Here is a 20538-nt window from a genome sequence, read left to right as displayed (position 1 = left end):
AGGGTTTGGGGCTCTGTGGGGGCTTTGGGGCTGTGTAGGAGGTCGGTAGGAAGGCTGGGGTGCTGTCCAAGGACAATCCTGGGGTGTGGATATTCCCTGGGGAGGTGTTGGGCCCACAGCAGGGTAGGGGAGCAGGGGGAGAGCTGAGTGGGGCCCGTGGGGTATAAGGAGTGTAAGTGTCGTGGGAAGGGGGCTGCAGGGCCAGCCCCAGGGCCAGCAGGCAGACCAGGGCTTTGTTTTTGCTGTGAGTGTCCCAGCACTTTGTGTGTCACAGGATTTCCTGCTGGGGCTCATCCCCAGAGAAGCTGCACCCCAGAGGGTGACACAGGTGGGACTCGGTGCTTCCATTCCTGCGGTGAGGGAGCACCAGGTGAGTCGTGGGAGCCCCGTGTGCCCCTCCTGGGCTGGGTTACAGGGTCTGTGGGCTGGGGAAGGGCTGCTGGGTGGTACCAGCCAGCCTCACCCGCGCCCGAGAGCAGCTCCCAGGTGGGCTCCGTGCTGGGCCTCACCTCTGCAGTAACAGGTGTGAACATTCATGAAGCATTTTGATGGTCATGTATGATACTGCATACAACAGCTGCATCCCTAATCCAAGGGAAAACGAGTTAGACTGGGTTTTTTTAATGTATACTGATTCTTCCTTTGAAAATGTTTTGCAAAGTCAAACTGGTGCTCTCTCAGGTGTGGAAATGAGAGCCTTGGTACTTGATTTATCACGAAATACTCTTTGAATTGCAACTTTGTTCTCCACGTAGCAGGGAATAGTGATAAGGTTGGTTTCTGCACTTGAGCAAATGTAAAGCTTTGTTGGAAGCTGTGTACTTTGCTCTCATTACATGTTTGGTTTCTCTCCTGCAGCGGGGGGTTCACCTGGGGACAGCTCAAGGGACTGTGTGCCCTGGCAAGTGTGGGAAGGGAGAGGGGAAGGGCTGTGCTGGGAACCTGGCACTACAGTGATCCCAGCTCCTGGCAAAATAAGAAGTCCTTTTGTTGTTGCTGGGGTTGGGTGATGTGGCTCTGGTGTGCTTTTGGGAAGGATTTTATGGAGAGCTGGGGTGGGATGGTGCTTCAGTTAACACTGATCCAGGCAGTGGGTCTGTGTAGCATGGGGGGCTCTGGCTTTAGCTGCATTCCTGGCTGAACATCCTGGTTATTTATTTTCAGGTGCCTGGAGCAAGAGGTGATTCTGCAGTGCAGGATGGTGAGAGCTGCTCTTGCAGTTTGGTTATACCTGTGTGGTCTTTTTGGGTTATCACAGAATCAGAGAAGGGTTTGGGCTGGAAAGGACCATAAAGACCATCTCCTTACACCCCCTGCCATGGGCAGGGACACCTCCACTATCCCAGGCTGCCCCAAGCCGTGCCCAGCCTGGCCTTGAACATGTCCAGGGATGGAGCAGCCACAGCTTCTCTGGGCAGCCTGTGCCAGGGCCTCCCCACCCTCCCTAATTCCCTAATACCCCATCTAACGCTTCCCTGTGCCTGTTGAAACCATTCCCCCTTTCCTGGCACTCCATGCTCTTGTAAAAAGTCCCCCTCCACCTTTCCTGCAGGTTATAGAAAGTTGTGCCTGATTGGATGGTGAACATGAATAAAATCCATTTCTCAAAGTTGACTTTCTTTCTTCTTATTTAAGGCTTTTGTGCCCGAGCACAGCAGGCATGTGTCGAAGTGCTGCAGGCGGCAGAGAACTCTCACACCCTGCAGATGTGCACTGCCACAGCCCTGCTTGGGGAGCTGTTGGCAATCCGATCCCGACCTGAGCTCAGCAGTGCTGTGGGGTTTGGGAGCATCTCGGTGTGCCGAGCTCCCACCTCCACTAGAGGGTGTGGAGCTCCGCACAATCCTTTGTTTTCACGGAAATGGGAAAGCTGGGAGCCTTTGGATGCGCAGGCAGCGAGGCCACGGCAGGATTACATCCCTCGGCAGATCCCTGCTCTGCACCCTGGCAGCAGCCCAGGCTGCTTGTGCATTACACAACTGGCAGCAGGGCTTGGAGCATTCCATGGGATGTCCCTGGCCAGCCTGCAGCCAGGAAGAGCCGCTGGAGTGTGCAGGGGAGGCAGCTCTGCTCTAGGCTGGATCAGGTCGTGCCCAGCTCCTGGACGAGGTTTCCTGAAGGGAAAACTTGCACATTCCAAGTTACCTCTCCTTCCTTGGGCATGTATCTAAACAGCAGGGACAAATGTTTCACTTGCACAATAGCCTGGCTCCTAGATTTCCCTTCCTAGAGAAAGCTTCCACTTGGACTGCAACATTCCTAAGCCAAGCCCAACACCAGTGTGCTGTGAAATTCCGTAAGCCCGAGCTGCTTGCTGGGCTCTGTGTGCTCGCTGTGCTTTCTGGATGTGCTGCTCAGCTCAAGGTGCCCACGCTGGCTGCTTGGCCAGGTACAGGATTTCTTCCTTGCTAAATTCTGCCTCCAGGTGTCTCATTAAGAATGAAATCCAGAGCAGAGCTGGACCCAGCAGTGCTGCCTTTGCTCCAGCTCTCCCAGAGGAGAGATGAGTGGGTGAGCAGGTGATGCTGTGGCTGGGCATGTGGAGGAACACAGGCTCCACTCCAGCTGCTGGTACTGCAGACATTTTGGAGTTGGATCCATCTGGGAGGGGAGCAGCTCCACAGGTGGGTGGGATGTGCAGCTCTCTGGGGTCAGGAGGGCCTGAGGCCTCTGTGTGTTGCCAGGGATGTCCAGTCAGAGCTCCAGGCATGGGAAGAGTTAACTGGCCTCTCCAGGGACCTTCTTGGAGGAATTCTATGGAAAATGTCATAGAGGGAAGAGGGGTCCCAGAGAGCAGGGTTATATCCAAGGATCACTTCTTCCAGACTCAATAACATCTCTATGGGCAAGGAATGGCGCAAAAGGGACAGGAGGGCTGCAGGGATGGACATGGAACTCTGTCAGGAGCGACAATGAGGTGGAAGAAGGGTCAGGATGAACACAGGGATGGTGTCTGAGTGTGCTCTGGTGTGCTCATCCATGGCCAGGAGTGCTGATGGGAGGGAGATCAGGGACCGTGACCCCCTGGTACAGAGCCAGCTGTGGAGCAGCAGCCAGGATCATAACCCAGCCAAACAAATGCTCCATCAGCTGAGCGTGAAATGGATATTTATGTGTTAACGAGGAAGGAGGCAGAGGTGTTTGCACCTGTGTTACATCTCAACTGCACCCAGGCCAAATTCCCAGCGCTGGGGCTGTGCTGGGATCTGGTCAGAGCCTGTGGGAGGGAAGCAGGTCCTGTGTGGACAGGGGAGATGCCCAGGCTGCGGGGAACAAGCCGAGGGCAGCTGCCAAGGTGGAGCGGGCTGCTGAGCAGTGGGGAAATGCTTTGTCCTCCAAAGCACAGCCCTGGCCGTGCCTGTGGTGTCTCCCCTCACCCTAAACCTGGCCCTGCTCCAGGGCTGCCTTCTGCTCTGCCTCGCTCTGCTCCTGATTTGTGCTGAGGCTGGAAGAGCTCTGAACTCTGTCCCTGGCTGGACCTTGAGCTGGGGCAGCAATCAGCTCACACTGTCTGTGTTATGTAAGGGTTTGAACTTTGCCTTGTTGGAAGCGGAAATGTCTGGCCTGCTCTGATCTCTGCAGGAATTGTGAGTGGAGATTAGGGGCTGTGGCCACTTCTGCTGGGTAAAGAGCCAGAGAACTGCCTGTTTGCCACCCTTCCTCTCTCTCCACCACTCACTGAAGCTGCTCTGATATCTCTTTTGGAGTGTGACATCTGGGAATAGCGCTGGAAACCCGCAGTGCAGCCCAGACCCTTCCACTCAGCATCGCTCAGCCTTGCTGAAAGCTCACCTCTGCTAAGAGGCTGCTTTTAGCTGCTCCCTCGAGAGCTGTTTTTAGGTCTGGCTGTAGCACTGCTCTTCCTTCAGCAGCAGCTGAAGTCCTTAGGGCACAGGCTGCAGGAAGGACAACGTCTGGTGTCTCACTGCCCTGACCCTCGGGAAGGATGGTGCTGAGCACAGCCTGAGCATCCTTGGAACTCACAGCTCCCACCAGAGCCAGGATTGCATGGTAGGAGTTGATGCCAATCACTGTGCTGTGGTGATGAAGGGAGGGGGCAATCAAAGAAAGCTTAAAAAAAAGATATTTTTAAGCCATAGCTAAGAAATCTGCCACAGCTCCAAGTTGGACCTTGCAGTCAGAGGTGAGCAGGCTTAATTTGACAGCTATTTCTTAAATATTTTAAAAGCTGCCTGGAATAAACTGAATGCTTCCGAGTAGTGACCTAAATTCCACTTGCTGTAAATTTCATTAGAAAGTGGATTTGTGTGCCTGCCAGGCTGCTTTGCAGCTTCATTGATCTGCCCAAACCATGTGCTGTGCAAGTGCCTTCCTCAGCAGATTTTTAAAGAGCTCACTGCTGCATGCTGCCAGCCCAAAATGTGACTCGTTTTCTTTCTTTTCTCTCCTCTTCCTTTTTTTTTTTTTTTTTTTTTTTTTTTGTTTGTTTGTTTCCTGGTGCAAATGCATCATTTGTTTACTAATCACGTTGCATCATTAGTTGCACGGAGTCATCCCACCGCCTGTGTGGGCACGGATGGAGCAGCTGGGAAGGAAAATGTCGCTCTCCTCAGCTTGCTTGTTGTGCTTTGCTCCCAAATCCCCATCCCACGCTACGAAGGCCAAAAGTTTCACAACCCTGGGAGCTGCAAGCAGCTCTCTGCTCCTCAGCACCATCACCTGTGGGTCTGACACCCCCTGGAAAAAGCCTCCTCCCTTCCTGCTGTCCCCAAAGTGCCGTCTATCCCTGTGCAACCACGGCTTTGGATCTTGTGGAGAGCTGTGATGGTAGCACAGATGGCACAGGCTGAGCCTTACCAGGGAAAATAGCCTGGGGAGATGTGGGACTGCCGCACCTGTGGATGCAGGAGCAACATGCACCTCCCCAGGCCTGAGCAGGGTCACACAGGTGATGCTGAGCTCCCTTCCCGTGGCGGTGCTGGGGTTAAAGGGAGTGGAGAGGGGCTCTGGGCAGCACCACAGGGACTCTGAGGGCGGCTCTGCAGGCTCGCCCGTCTGTGGCTGGCAGAGAGGCACCAGGACTGTGCCAGCCTGGCCATGACTGGGTGCTGGGATGGCACCAGGAGCTTCCCTGTGTCATTCCCCTGTCCAGTGCAGTGAGGCTGGAGCAAGTGCAGCTGCATTTGTGAGTGCTGAGCAAGGGTTGGTCGGGGGGAGCTGCCAGGGACAGTGGGATTTAAGTGTTGGGAGTGCCACCAAAGCAGCAGTTTCTCTCTGCAAGCCATGGGGGCTTCTGTGAAAAATGAAATTTCTGTCTATCTCCTTCCTTGTGCTTTCTCATCTCCGCCAACGGTGCTGAAGATGAGAGAGGATTTTTTTCCCTATATTTAGCTTTAGAGAAATTGCTATAACTAATCGGCTTTTGGATTCTGCGTTCTCTCTTTTATTTTATCTTTTTCTGTCACTAAGACCTTGTCATGTGGCTGTGGAGTGCAGCTCGCTGGCTCTCTGTTTGCTGGGCTTTCATGGAGTCAATTAATAACCCGTAAAAATAACACCTCCAGCTGTTCCACTTGCAGCTGCCAGGCTGGAGTCTAATTATGGGGCCTTGAATCCCAAATCCTGCTTTGCATGTAAAAGTGCCAGTGAATAGGAAGAGGCAGAGGAGGTGGCAATGCAAAAAAGGAATGTGGTTTGGGGTCTATTTTTAGCCTTTTCAAGCCAAATGTAAAAAGACCCTTAGGCTGCTTGTGTCCTGCTGAATGTGATCACATGCACAATATTGTTCCCATGGCAAAGCGCAGCAGCCAGGGAGGGTTGGGGGTTATTTTTGGCAATTAACTTGCCTACATTGCAAACCTCCTTCTGGGTTAGTTTGCACAGTGCCATGTTGTGGCTCACATCCATGTGCTAATGGGTTTATTGCAATCAGCTCCAGTTCTCTCTGTGCTCCTGAACGTGCCAGTGCAGTGATGGGGAGGGGAGGCACACAGCTGCTCACCCAGGGCGTCTCACAGAGTGGTTGGTGGTAAAGGGGTGCTCAGCCTCCCTCAAAAACTCCTTTCCTGGTGACTGTGACACAAAATTAATTTAGCTGGGGCTCTGGTGGACAGGTGATGGTCTCTCATATCATCCTGTCTGTTGTGCACCCTCCTCTGCTTTCCAAGCTGGATGTTGTCTCTGGGTGAACTGCTGGGCAGATTTGTCCTCTGCTTCTCTGGAGCCGCTGCTGGGCTGGTTCTGCCTCAGCTCCCACCACTGCCATATTCACCTGCCTCCTGCCTCCTCCCGGCTGCTCCAGGACACTCTCTTTTCTTGCTCCCCACAGAAGTGGTGCAGCAAAGGCCCACAAGGGCCCAGGAGCAGAGGGGGTGTTGGGGATTTGGCATAAGGAAAGCATGGGGCTCATTTCCAGTCTCTGCCCTGGGAGCTGTCTGGGGGTATTTCTGTCCTTTCCATCACTGGGCTCTGGTTTAATTCAGACTCAGCCTGATTGTGACCAAAAGCAAATCAAACAGCTATTCATTAGATAACTTAAATACTTAGTGGTCACATGTTAGTCTGTAGTCACCAGTTTGAAACCATGGCTGCAAATAGGCTTCCTGTGCTGAAGACCATCCCCTTTGTCAAAACAAGTTATTTGGAGACTGATACTGAAACCTGCCCTCAGAAAAGACACCTCCCACTTGCACAGGGGTTGCAATGCCACCGCTGTGACAATGCCACCTCTTCCCTGTCTCCTCAGGCTCCCCCTGACAATCTCCAGAGGCAGGAGGTGTGAAACATCTTCTCTCTCAGCCCTTGGGGGATGGAGCCACACTCTCAGAGCGTGTCTCTCCAGTGGAGCTCTGCTATGACTTCTCTTAACCAGGGAGAGGATGCCATCAATCCATCCAGCCTCGCCTGGCAAAGAGATTGCAAACGTGGCTCTCCATCACGCGCTACATTAGCCAAATTAATTCCAGGACAGCCAGCCAGCGGTGCTCGAGGCTGCGACAGATTAATGCTGCAGCCGTGTCAGAATCAGCAGAGCTGCTGCCTGCACTGTGCCAGCTCCCCGGCTGCAGCCAGCCCTCTGCTCAGCCGTGCCCTCCGCCTCACACCTCTCCGGAGCGCTGAACTCTGCAATCACTGACACAGACAATTCAATTGGAAGGAACATCTGTCTCGGAGTTGTGCTCCCATTCAGGCTGCCGCTGCCGCCACGGGGTGACATTTTTCATGCGTCTTGCCTGCTTTCTTCAATCTCCTAAGCACAGGCACGCCTGTGGAGCACAGGAAGGTTCCTCCCCTGTGAGAAGGAGAAAGAAATTAGCCAGCAGATCGAGTGTGTATAGCAAATAATGAGATTGCCTTGGATACAGGACCGGAATTCATGCAAAGCATGATGCTGATCAGAGACGATAAGTAGCATTTCTGGGGTCTGCAAACGGCGTCACGAAACTTGCATTTCTCGAGTTCTGAGGCAGCATGGACGAAGGCTGCCAGCACAGGCCTGGTCCACAAACTGCAAGTTAGAAAATAAACCCTAAAATAGTAATACTGGTAGTTATTTTGGTGTGCAAGTGCCTCATAATGCCTCGTTTTCCTCCAGGCACAGGAATAAGCTGTACAACACAGGCACTGTGAGGCTGGAGGAGAAGGAGTCACAAAAGCAACTTGTCCTGACAGAGCTCCACTGGAAGGTGCTGTGTTTATCCCCACAGGGTGCAGACCCAGCTCTAGTGGAGTCAGTGTGTCCTTTAAAAGGAGATGGATTTGTGCAATACTTTTAATAGTAAGTAATTGTTTCTTATTACTCCTCTTTTATTTAAAAAAAAAAATAGTAATTATCAACATGTTAGAGGCAAACAGGGACAAAGTCTCTACCCGGTGAGTGACCCAGCAGCTTGATTCAGTGCTTGTTGAAGCAGTTGAGAGTATTTGTACTGTCAGACTCATTAAATGGAGGGATGGTAAACAGCCTTTGTTTTTATTTTTATAGGAAATTTACTCATCGTTTCTGCTGAGCCTTTGGCTGAGACTCCTCTATTTCTAAGGAATGAGTGATCAGATCCTGGCAGTGCTTTAAGACATTTAAAGAGACAACTGGAAGCAGGCTGTTCTCTGGGAGGCAGGTACCAGGCAACTCCCAAGGAGTGGCACATGGACACAGGGGCTATTTCCAAAGGCAAGTAGAAAAGCTGAGCATTCCCAACAGCCCAGTGAACCCTTCCTCACTCACAGCTCCAGGTCCCTGTATTACAAGCTTGACATCTTCAGCATCAATAAAACACCTCAGCAAATTAGTTATTATCCAAGTGTTTTTCCCTTTATTCCCTTTACCTTTATTTCCTTTACTGGAAAAAAAGTCATGAGGGTGAGTTCTCTTTAACCTGTGCCACATCCTGATGTCTGGGGGATAAAATAACCTATTGGGAGCCCCTGCTCCTCACAGTCCCCTGAGAAAACACTGCTATCGGGCTTTCAGGTGTTACAAACATCCAACACAGGTATTGGAATAAATGTTGGATCTGATTCTTCATCCAGAATATCCACTCCACCAGCTCCTCACATTTAATTATCTCTGCACAAGCAGCCCCCCCTGCACCACCTGCTCACTTTTGTTTCAGCATTGCAGGGCTCCTGAGCAGCGACACAGAACTCAAGGCAGGGAGCCTTGGACGGGTACAGGCTTTGCAGGGAGAGCATGGGAATAAGGGCTGGGACATGTGCCACAAGCTCATCCTGACTCATCTATTTTATGAATTAGGACTTGGTCCTATTTGCTAATGTTTGTCTGCGTAACCTTTGCTGTCAATGGGCCGGTGCTCTGATGTCATCTGCTGGACTCCGAGCGCTGGCAGCTGGTGTTCCTGGCCAGCTCCCAGCCTACAATTCAATTTTCCTACCAGTCACTTGAGAGGACAGAAAAAAACCCCATGTTTCTGCCTGTTTGTGGCATCAAGACATAAAAGGCTCCAGTCTACAGGTCATTTAGGGCTTTTCTGTGGGAAAGCTCAGATAAATTAAATAGTGGTATAAAGTTAATACACCTTCACTTGTGGTGCAATAAACTACGGTAAACAAAGGCTGGTTTAATCCTGAAGAAAATCTCATCACGGAGTGTAACACCTTCTAGGGATCATACATTAACATCCCCGCTCTGAACACAGGCCAGTCTGGAGATATTTTACCCTAATCCCAATCTTGCGAATAGTGGAAAATTACTGCAGAGCTAAAAGGCAGGGATAGCTGGAAATAAGGGAACCACCCAGGAAGTGAGGAGCTCTGGTCTCCTTTCTCTGACTTAGTGTGTGACTTTTCCTATGGCATTTTGTGAGCCTCAGTATTTATACTGCGTATTGGGATTACTAGTGTCTTCCCTGCCGTTATGAAGGGCTTTAAGATCTCTAGAGATACGTGGAGAAATTTTTCCTCCTGTTCATTGTTTCCCCAGCACGGACTGTCCAGGGAGCTTACAAAAATATGTACAACTGTAATATGGACACGTTCAGGTCTGAATCTGGAGGGCTGAACTTAGGGGTCACAGTTACTTTTGAGAGAAGTTTTTCTCTCCCTAGACTGACAAGGGAAAGCAAAAACGGTGACACCTAGTGAAATACATTAAATAAAAACTGTGCAAACCAGAATCAATGTCCCCAGGGCACAACTCTGTTCCATTAACTGTTTGTCACTCATCATGCTTATTATTATTTCCATCATGCTGGCAGTGTTGTCATTTGGGACCATTTCCATGGTTTAAATGTTTAGGAAGCAGGTATTTATTTCAATGCAGCCAGTAGTTCTTAAAAAATTCCACTGATTCAGACAGGACTGATTTGTTAGGGAATGGCTCTTGAAGCCCTTCAGTGTGTCTGAACCCGAACTTTCATCCCTTTTCCACATATTTTAATAAATGTACAGATTAGCAGCAAGACCTTGAGTGAACACGTTCTCTCTTGTCATGAACTGCTGACAATCTCCTCTCTTTAGCACAACAGCTCTGAAGATGAGACTTGATGGACAGTAAGAAGTCAGGATCGCTTTACTGCCTGGGATGCAAACAAAAAAAACCAGAGCAAGTTCCTGCCTGTTGAAATTCCAGGAGCTTGAGCTGCATTCCAGCACGGCTGAGAGGGGTTTTGAATCTTTTCTCATATGCATCAGCCCCGCACTGCTCCCAAGCAACTGCACTTTCAGTTAGTTATTATTAATAGTAAAGGATTGACTACCAATAGTTCTCATTAATTTCCATGGCAATATTGCCTGAATCAAGATAACAGCTGCTTTGAGTTGTGTAACTAAAGTTCATAACGTGAAGGAATGCAATCCAGGGAAAGTGCTCAGATGGAGGGAAGTGACCTACCTTGCATAACCTCCCTAAGGCCAAACTTCCCTTCGTATCTAGCAGGCTGTGTTCCTAATTTTCCAAAAATATGGAATGGTTTGCACTTTCAGCCTGTGTCCTCTGGGCTTCAGTCTCCAGCACACCTCACAGCTTTCCTGAAACATTTCACCCACACATTTATTCATTATATTCCTCCTAACGATGGAAGCTGGAGCTTCCATAAGAGAAGATGTAACCGGAAAATAAACAACAGTAGAAAAATTTAAACCCATATTAATTTCCTCTTCTTCATCTATCTTGTTAAGATTGTTGTTTCTGCAGAAAACACCTGAGACTATGACTGATTTAGACATTAAATTATGGATTTTCACTCTATCAGTAAACTCCAAACACCTTTAAAATTCCAAATAAAGCTTTTCTGGTTACCTGGCCATTTGATGAAGTAGAATAGAGGCAGTCAGTAAGAATTAAAACATTTCTCAGAATCTAAAGAGGGAAATGTTATGAACAAAGAGGAATCTGAGTGGGCGTAAATTCCTCACCCTGCTACACCGGTAGGATTATATCTCAGGCTTTCAGAGCAGGAAAAGGATGTTGCAGGCATAATGGCATGGAATATCAATCAGATAACTAAATCTAATTACAGTTAACTAGTTAACTCCTGCTACACGAAGACAACTGGCCAAGTGCCACAACCGAAACAAGATTCAGAGGAACAATTTCTCAACACATTAAACAACTTCTTGTAAGGACTAGTTCAGATCAAACAAGAGGCTATGCTTGACTAACTTTAAAAGACACAAGGTTTGTATAAGAAAGAATGGTAGCTTAATCCCTCATTAGTGGTAACCAAATTCAGCTTTCCGAGGGAAAGAATTGCATCAAAATGTCAGGACATGGCTCTGAATTTTAGCAGATTTATTTTCTGAGGGAGTGAGCCATTAATAAAAGATATTGTCGGTAAACAAACTGTCTCAAGAGTGCTGCTGAAAGGAGCGGAGACATGGGTCCCTAGCTTCCAAGTCCTTATTTTAACACCATTTGTGATACTCTGGTACTGTAAAAACCACAACTGTACTTCTTGCTTTTAGTACATCCCAGTTAAGCCACACATGGTGTGAGACAGAGCTCTCTGAGGCATCCCAGGCTGCAAATACCCTGAGCTGGGTGAATGTTGGCTGATTACAGAGACAGAGAAGATGCTCCAGCAGTGACCGAGCTGGGTCTCTGCGCTCCCATGGCACCATGGCCCTGGAGCACCGTGCTGTGCTATTGCTCTAGGCTGATCTTGCCCCTGATGGTGCCTGAAACCCACCCAGAGCCGCCCAGGCTGAGGGAGCCATGAGGGGTGTGGGACCACAGGATGCTCAGGGGGCTGAGGAGATGGGAGGTACCTGCAGAAGGTGCCATGTCCCACTGTCCCTGCCCTCCTGCACCCAGGGTGTGTGTACATGACTCTGTGTGTTACAGGGGGACGCTGCCCCTCTGCTCCACTCAGGTGTGACACCACCTGGAATGCTCTGGGGCTCCTGCACAGAACATGGACCTGTTGGAGCCAGTACAGAGGAGGAACCAAGATGTTTGGAGGGTTGGAGCAGTTCCGAAATGAGGAAAGGCTGGGAGAATTGGGATTGTTCAGCCTGGGGAAGACTTTGGGATGACCGAATTGCAACCTTCCAATATAGAATCACAGAATCACAGAATCTGCTGAGTTGGAAGGGACCCAGCAGGACCATTGAGAACTCCTGGCCCTGTACAGGACACTCCAAGAATCCCACAGTGTAAGAGCATCATCCAAATGCTCCTTGATCTCAAACAGGCTCAGTGCTGTGATCACCTCCCTGAGGAGCCTGTTCCAGTGCTCAGCCACCCTCTGGGTGGAAAACTTTTCCTCATATCCAACCTAAACCTGCCCTGGCTCAGTTTCATGCTGTTCCTGAAGGGAGCCTACAAGAAAGACGGGGGGAAGAGTATTTACCAGGGCATGTAGTGACAGGACAAGGGGGAATGGCTTCACAATGAGAGAGGAGGTTTAGATTTGTTTAATCTCATTCCTGGAAAGTTTAAAGGAAAGACTGGATGTGGCACGTAGTGCCATGTTCTAATTGGCAAGGTGGTGTTAGTCCATAGGTTGGACTCGGTGATCTCTTAGTCTGCTCTATCCTAACTGACCCTGTGATTAGAGACCTGGAAGAAATTCTTTGAGGGTGGTGAGGTAGTGGAACAGAGCCAGCTGTGGCTGCCCCATCTCTGGAAGCGTTCAAGGCCAAGCTCGAAGCAATGTGGCCTAGAGTGAGCTGTCCCTGCCCACGGCAAGGCGTGAAACTCGACGACCTTTCGGATTCTTTTCCACGAGAACCGCTCCACCGCCTCACCACCGCCTCACCACCGCCTCTCCCCTCACGGCCGGCGGGCAGCCCGCGCCGCCCACCGCGCATGCGCCCCGCCCGTCCCCGCCCCCGGCAGCGCGCAGGCGCCGGGCCCGCCCCCGCCCGGCTCCGCGAACGACGGGCGGCGGCGCGCGCGCCCCCCCCGCGCAGGACGGCGCTGCCCCGGCGGCATGAGGGGAGAGCGCGGCCGGCTCCGAGCGGTAAGGACGGCGCGGAGCCTCCCGGGGCTCCCGCCCGCGCCCCGCGTTCCCCGGCCCCGCCGCTCTGCCCCGCGGCAACTTTCCCATTGTCCGCCCGCTCCCCGCCGGTTCCTCTCGGCGCTGGCTGCGGGCAGCCCCGAGGAGCGGTCGGCGCTGCCCGTGGTGGACGGGGGTGGTGGTGGTGGTGATGATGATGATGATGATGATGATGATGATGATGATGGTGGGGCGGGGGTCGCGGTCCTCGGAGGGGTGATGACGGCGCCGCGGCCGCTGCGCTCCGGCCGCCCCGGGCAGGCGGCTCTGGCCGGGTCCCTCCGGGGCTGTCACAGGTGTCCCGTCCCTCCCGGAGTGTCCCGGAACCCTGCGGGGCAGCGCGGCGCTGTCACCGGTGTCCCTCCATCCCGTCCCCTCCCGGAGTGTCCCGGATCCCTCCGGAGCGGCGCGGAGCTGTCACAGGTGTCCCTTCCGCTCCCGCGGTGTCCCGGTCGCTGCGGGGCTGTCACCGGTGTCCCGGAGCGTCCCGGATCCCTCCGGGAGAGCTCAGGGCTGTCACAGGTGTCCCCCCCATCCCGTCCCCTCCCGGGGTGCCCCGGTTCCGCCGCGGCCGGAGGAACGCGGAGTTTCTTTGTTGTGTAACTCTTTTTGTCCGGGGATTAGAGAGGGTTTGAGGCTGTTTGTGCTGATTCAGGTGGTTTTTTAAAAAAAATTAAAAAAAAAAAAAGGCGGGGTAGTCACGGGTAAATTCTTCTCGAGGCTGGGATGTCGGAGAACTTTCCTGTGGCTCGGGGGGTTGTTCTTGGCTCCGGCCGGAGCCGGGGAGCTGCCGAGCCGCGCTGCCTCAGCTCCGGGACCGGGAGCGCTCCCGCAGCGCCTTACGGGCAGAAAAGTGAAGCGAACTTGCTGTAGCAAACCCATTTCTCGCTAAAATGAGGCTGGCTCGCAGCCCGCGATTCATATGCGAGTGCTACTGCCAGAATTTTTCAATAAACGTAGATTGCGGTCGAGAGAGTTCGGGTCAAGCACTTTGCTGGGTAGAGCAGGCACGAAGCCTTTGGAGTAATTCCTGTCCGTGTTGCCAGTGAATCTTTTCTGGCTGTGTAGTGGAATTTCTCTCGAAGCTTTTTCCCCCCCATCTATCTCATAAGTTTCTCTACCAAAAGTTTAATTTTTTTTGGAGATGATCAAGGAATCCCCTTGATCCATCAGTGTGCGTTAATAATCCATTTTTTCTTCCTTCTTTTTGCAAACAAGCATTTTTAACACTTATTTTTTAACCTCTTTTTGTACTTTCTGTATTTCTTTCCTGTTTTGTTTATTTTTTATTTTTTCTTTTTTTCTCTCCTACCCAGTCCCTGCTCTGAGTAGGGCAGCCCACATACTGTGCTGGGGGACTGGGAAATGCTTCTCTGCCTGTCGCTGGGATGTGTCAGTGTTTGGTTCTCAGCAGCAGCACAGGAAGTGTCACCATCCTGACAAAGAGTCATAAAATATGCTGAAGATTTGTTACTAAAAGTGGATTAAAAATGTGCTAATTTTATGTTGTCTTTGGAAGAGATGATAAGTCATTTCTGACAGAAATGTATATATATAGATTTTCAGGGCCCCTCTTGGGTCTTAAAAAAGGTTGTCAGGGAATTGTGAAGGATTTCCTGTGGAATTGCTAGCGTGGTACCACGCACAGACTAATTGTAAGAGAAAATTGAAAATGGCTTCCTACGTCTGACAGATGGTTTTAAACATTTCTTTTTCAGGTTTGAGTTGATCTCACTAAGCGGCAACCATGGTGCAGAAGTACCAGTCCCCCGTGCGGGTGTATAAACACCCTTTTGAGTTAATTATGGCTGTAAGTATTAATTTTTGCTGTAATTTCCTTCTTGATAGTTCCTTATGTAGCTGAGTACTTGCTGGGCGTTGTTTGATAGATGCTGTAGAACATACAAAGCTGAGAACAAAATATAAACTATGGGAGCTGTGTGTTTCAATGATTTCTTCTCTGCCCAGAGTGGTTTTTTTAAATGTAATGTGCTTTCCTCTTCTGCCAAAGTTTAGATAAGATTTACAGATGTATTTGAAAGTCAGAGCAGAAGTAGGATTGAATGAAGTATACTGGAGGTTGGTTAGTGGGGGCAGACTCTTCTAGAACAGGAGGAAATGTCATATATACTGATTAAAACATTGCTATGGTGGTGTTTTCACACAGAGAGAGTACAGAGTAGAAAGTACAGAGAAAGCCATGAAAGCAAGGATTTGCCTGAATGAAAAGGGAGAAAGGACACTGGAAACATTTTGAGGGAAGGGAAGAAAAAGCGTGGTAGGAAGACCAGAGAGATGAACAAAAAGCCTTTTGGGTGCATTTTGCTAATTGGTGTGATAGTGGTACAAATAGTAATGAAAAGAATGAAATTTAATTAGGTTCCCTTTTTTTTTTTTTTACTCTCTCCTCCTCTCCCTCCCTTTTCTTTCCTTTTAGAAAACAGAGTGGAAGTAGGTATTTGACATTTTAAAGTATATTCAATTTAAACCACAGCCGTGGGGCTCTTATGAGTTAGAAAGAGCAATTAAAGAGCTTTTCCTTGATAAAAACAGTTAAAAGTGAACCGTAATCTACATAATAATTGTTTGATTTCACTTGCTGAAAATACCATGTTTAAAGCCATCGGAGGAGAGTTTTAATAGTGCTCATAGTGTAAATATTTAGATAGATCACGTGGTTTGGAGTGCTGGGTTCCTTACAGAAGTGATTCTTTGCAGTCACAGGGTAAAAAAGGATTAGATCACTCTACAGGGAATACTTGCATTTCTTTTTATCTCATTGCTAAGGCTGCCTCCAGTGTTACACATTAGGTCTTGCTCTTGCAGACACTTCAAGGCAGAGTTGTTATTTTGCTGAGCAGTGAAGAAGCCAACTCTGATATGTGTAAGGTCTTTTATGACTTCAGTAACTCTGACAGCTGGGCTTCAGGTGGTCTCTCAGTGAAATTGGATGGTGTCTGTAACTTTAGCCTTCAGGGAAGTTGTACTGGCTCTTAGATCAATCAGCCAAAATTGATTTCTTAAATTAAATTCCCTGGCTGTTTGCTAAACTGATGAGTCTTTACCTTGCTGCTGAATTGAAGGCAGAACTTCTTCCCCTGAGTTATTTCTTCAAGGGTATGTTGAGTCAAAATGCTGACATCAAAATTGTCCACAACGCTTTGCTGGGTGTAATTAAAAACACTTCTGACTATTAGTATTAACTGAGAGTTCTCCAGCTGTTCAGTGTCTTTGGGGTAATATCTGAAGAATAATATTTAACAAATATAAAGTCTTCCCTCACATTAAAGCTTTTCTTTTGGAAGCAAGCGGCTATAGTAGGTATGCAACTAGGTTGCAAATAGTAGTTAAAAATTAAAAGTGAACTCAGAGGAGAAGAATGCTTATAAAAAGAAAGTCAAACGGGATTCTTTCTGAGACTGGAAGCTTAGCTGAGCAATAACACATCTGATTTATTTAGTCTGTGTCAGAGCAGTGGGTTATCACTTGTACTTGTTCAGAATGTGAGCGCTGGATGAACATTTTCTCCCTGCCATGTTGCTGCTGTTGCAGATTTTTAAAACTTGTAACATTCCTGCTGGTGATCCATCAAAACTGTCCATGCATTTTCGAAGTGTGTAGAGGAGTCCCTGAGCCAGTTCTGTGAGGAATATAAACAGTATATGCAAGCTTGATGCTTTTTGTTCCTGTTTTGTTACTGTTTCCTCTTGGTTGAACAGTGATTGCATAAGTTGATAAAGTATTTCTGCAAGGAATACTTGTGTCAGATTCTATGCTCGCTAAAGTGGAAGCACTATGTTGCATATTCTCAATTTAAAAAAAAAAAAAAAGCAAAAAAAAGCTATAATGTTATTTTAATAGTGCCAGCAGCTCTTCTGAAAGGAGGAACAGCCTGACGTATACCAGGCTTGGATTTAAAGCACCCAATAAATGACTTACGTGTTGTATTTGTTTTTCCTCTGTCCCTCTCTTTTATTTGTGCCTAGCCCTTGAGAGAATGTGTCCTCAAACAGAGGTTTAAACCTACACCCGGGGATACTCATCTGTCAGTAAAAAATCTCTCAAGAAAACTTTGGTCAATGGGGCAGCAGTGTTCTGTGTGCTGAATTGTCTTAACAAAAATCACTGTTTCTAGCCTGGCTCTTGTATGAGATCTCAACTTTGTGTTCAGGTGCTGAGTACTTTTAAAATTTTTATTTGGCCAGTTGTCTTCTCTTCCCTGGGTGTTCTGTGGAACTCCAGAGATGATTCTTTGGAGTAGTTATGAAGTTCACCAGTGTCAATGAACCCCTTGTGCACTGGGAAGATTCCCTGGATTGATACGCGTTTCAATTGCGAATTGGAACTCATTAAGTCAAACTAATATTTAGCCTTCAGATAAAGAAATCAGTGTTAATTCTTTTCTAGAAGCCACTGGGTGAATGCCGTTTGCAGAGTGGGTCATTTACAGTGCAAACTTCCGATTTGCCCACTTTCCCCTTCCTGGCTTTCCAAGAGGTACTTGAGGGAGAATGGAGCACAATCAGCATTCCATTCATGCAGCTCCAGTGTGTTCCCAGGGAACTTTGTTCTCTGGAAAGGGTGACTGCAGCTCTATATTAAGACAAAAAACTGAATTTAATTCCACTTTGATCTAAGCCAAGATTGTCAAGGCAAAAGTGTTTTGCAGGCAATTAAAATATAAAGACTTTTAAAATAGATGAGTAAAAATTCTTTTCCTAAGTTGAATTCGTGTTGAAAATAAGTTTCTCTGTTATGCTTCCTCCACTGACATCTAAAACTCATCTGTTGAACCCTAACATAGCTCTATGACGATATCCTTAAGGCATGACCCCTTATCTCCCAGCTGGGAATTGGTGAGGTGCTGAGGCTGGGAGGGAGTGGCGACATCCATTGCTTCAAAGCTTCCTACCTTCCCTCATCAAAGTCCAGCTTTGTAAAATCTAATATAAGCTACTTCTCTTGAAGATTTCCTTCTACTGGCAAATCGTGTGGTTCCAGATAATGTTTAAGATGCAAATCTTTTAATGCAACCATTTCCTAAACTTGAAAAGATTCTAGAATCATAGGCTAGAAATTACCACACTTCATTCTGACGCACCTAACCCAGGCCAGATGATTTCACCAAATAGTTTCCAAAGCTGACATGATGATTTTTGGCTGCTCTGTGGAATATCTGTCATAATTAACTTCTTGGAATTTCTGTGTGTTAGTGGATATGTATTTAAAAAAGCGCCCAGAGCAGCAGCTTGCACAGCTGCTCAGGAGACTGAAGAGGATCTCGCTTCTCCTCCTGTTCAATGTTTACATAACGCTGGAAGCAGCTGAAATGTGGAAAAATGGCTGTTTACTTAGACTCACTTGTCAAGTTACCAAGGTTAAATATACTGGAGAAAAACTGAGAAGCTGCTTTTAGAAAACTTCTAAAGATTACAGATTTAATTTTTTTTTAATATTAGCTTAAAGAGGTTTACATTTAAAGTAATACAGGGACTTTGCTGAATAAGTAGTTCTTAATATTAAAAGGCAGTTAAGAACTTGAAGCTTCCTTAACACACATGAAGCTAAAATTAACTTTGGAGATTTGCAACTCATTTTCAGTCTGACATACTTTAGATAATTCTCCTTGAGTTTAATTTCCAAAGTAAATTTAAATAATGAATAATCAGTTGCAATGGCATTTCAAGGGTGAAATTTATGCAAATGGAAAATAAATAAGATGTTTGAAAAAGCACATATTGGATTGAACCATTGACCAGTGGGATTTTTCTTTTTAAGTTTCTGAAAGCTCGGTGGAAAATGTATTGCTCTTCAGCCCATTTAGAAAATGTCCTATTTACAGTCACAAATTACTTAGTTTCAGAAATAATGTGAATTTAAAAAAAATCGATCTCACATTTTGCCACTGTTCTGATGGAATATCTGAAGTATCTCAAGCATGAATCTTTCATAGTAAGTATAATGTGTAGTGCCTTTGATTGTATTATCATTTTAATGGTTCGAATTTGCTGCTTTTGGACATCAGGTTGACTGACTCTCTTTGGCAATATAGATCTAAAAAGTAGTTCTAAAGGTATATCTCATGAATTAAAATATCCCTAAATTACAGGTAAGCAGTAACATTGTAAATGGGATAAATACACTTCAGTGATTAGAGTAGATTAGAAAAAAATTACCTGTTTTTACAGATTGACAAATCAAAGTATAATGCCTTGATCTAGGTTGTAGTGAGCTTTCTGATCAGCAGTACATTATTATTTCACTATAGAAGTTATTACTTTAAAAAGTAATTTAAAAAAAATTCAAATTGTATCAAGCTAAGTGCCTCACCTGGTCATAAAAACTTGCCATTTTCATTCCTTCCAGTCTCATTTTGTTTTCCTGGAAAAAATGCATTTCACATATCATGTGAAGAGGGCCTGAGAGGCTGATGAGAAAAAGGAACCTCTTCTGCAAGTGCTTTTGAAAGCGCAAAGTAGGCTTTAAATATATAGGGAAGTATTTTATTCCCCTGATTTAGTGTACTTTGCTGAGAATTTGTCTTGGATACTTAAATCCTCGGGAAGGGAATGAACTTGAGTGTCTGCTCCCAAAACCTCTGAGCTGTTTTCCCTTCTGTTGTAGAACTTCCAGAATCTCATCTGTTTGCTTCCTGTCTTTGTTGAAAACTTAGCCTTATTTGCTGTTGGAAATGTATTGGTAAAGCCATGGTGGAACACAGCCTTGTGTGGAATTTCTGAATTTATATTCACTGCTGGTTGATGGTGGTGGTGGTTCCTGTGTTAGCACACGGTGTAAGAACAAATGATTATTTGGCCACTTGTTTGGAATGAGCTGTGGGGAACAAATGGAAGAGTTCACTTAAGCACTAGGGGAAAATATTGACTTAGCAGCCTGCTAACAGTGCAATTTATGTGTTATTTCATGACTTGCTTAGCTATTTCCATGCTTGGTTTCCTGGGTTTTTTTTTTTTGTTTGTTTGTTTGGGTTTTTTTGGTTGTTTTGGTTTTTTTTTTTCCCTTGGGAAAACACATGACCTGACTGTAGCTGACAGCTGCAGTTCTCTTGTTCACCGAAAGCTTTGAGTCAGTTTTTAACACTTTACACTTTAAAAGCTAAGCCACCGCTACTGTCACACTCTGAAAGGTGTCAGAAGAAGGAAAATATGTATCAAAACAGTTGCTGTGTTTTGTTCTGAAAGCACTCCAAGCTTTTCACCCTTTGCAGGTGTTTTAGCTCTGGTGTGAAGTGCTGCTCCAGGATCTGTTGATCCAGCCAAACCATGCTGCCTTTGAGTTAAAACTCTTAAAATATGTGGGGATCTGGCAGAAAAGAAGTGGTTACACATCCTGCAGAGTCCTGGACACTCAGGGTTCTACAGTTACAGTCTGGAGAAGGTATAACGTCATGCTCATGGTCTAATGTGTGGTTAGACAGTAAGAAGCATGTGTAAAAGCCTTCAAAACCTTGCAGGAAGGAGATAGGGTGAATGTTTTTGGGGATTGATTAAAAACCATATCCAGTGGGAAGCCAGAAGTTGCTTAAGAGATCAGAATGAGGTGTTTCCCTGTTTCTTGGGCTGTCTGCTGCCTGAGGACTTCCTGTAATGCACCTTCAGTC

General features: G+C 47.3%; 1 protein-coding gene, 1 long non-coding RNA gene and 1 other non-coding gene across 5 annotated transcripts in view; all 3 read left to right on the top strand.

Moving 5' to 3' along the window:
• Window positions 1–420: 420 nt before the first annotated feature.
• On the top strand, window positions 421–576 carry LOC120761154 (small Cajal body-specific RNA 16). The gene has a single exon (XR_005703566.1). It is a non-coding gene; the product is annotated as a small Cajal body-specific RNA 16 (non-coding RNA).
• Window positions 577–4864: 4288 nt separating this feature from the next.
• Window positions 4865–8237, top strand: LOC120761041 (uncharacterized). Of its 2 annotated transcripts, XR_005703539.2 has the most exons (4): window positions 4865–5146; window positions 6707–7474; window positions 7556–7738; window positions 7946–8237. It is a non-coding gene; the product is annotated as an uncharacterized LOC120761041 (long non-coding RNA). The 2 variants fall into 2 exon arrangements; XR_009208422.1 differs by having other exon boundaries at window positions 6707–7738.
• Window positions 8238–12806: 4569 nt separating this feature from the next.
• SEC14L1 (SEC14 like lipid binding 1) overlaps window positions 12807–20538 on the top strand; it is a 47705-nt gene continuing 39973 nt past the window's right edge. Inside the window, exons 1-2 of one of the 2 annotated variants that reach the window (XM_040081588.1) lie at window positions 12807–12881; window positions 14636–14727. In XM_040081588.1, the coding sequence (XP_039937522.1) occupies window positions 14665–14727 (63 nt within the window). In that variant the 5' untranslated portion in view covers window positions 12807–12881; window positions 14636–14664. Of the gene's footprint in view, window positions 12882–13213; window positions 13341–14635; window positions 14728–20538 lie in introns of those variants that run through there. The other variant, XM_040081589.2, reaches the window with a different exon arrangement.

Source organism: Hirundo rustica, chromosome 18, assembly GCF_015227805.2.
Source record: "Hirundo rustica isolate bHirRus1 chromosome 18, bHirRus1.pri.v3, whole genome shotgun sequence".
In the NCBI taxonomy this organism is placed as follows: domain Eukaryota; kingdom Metazoa; phylum Chordata; class Aves; order Passeriformes; family Hirundinidae; genus Hirundo; species Hirundo rustica.
Note: the sequence above shows the minus strand (reverse complement) of the source record. Positions and strands in the feature narration are given on the sequence as shown.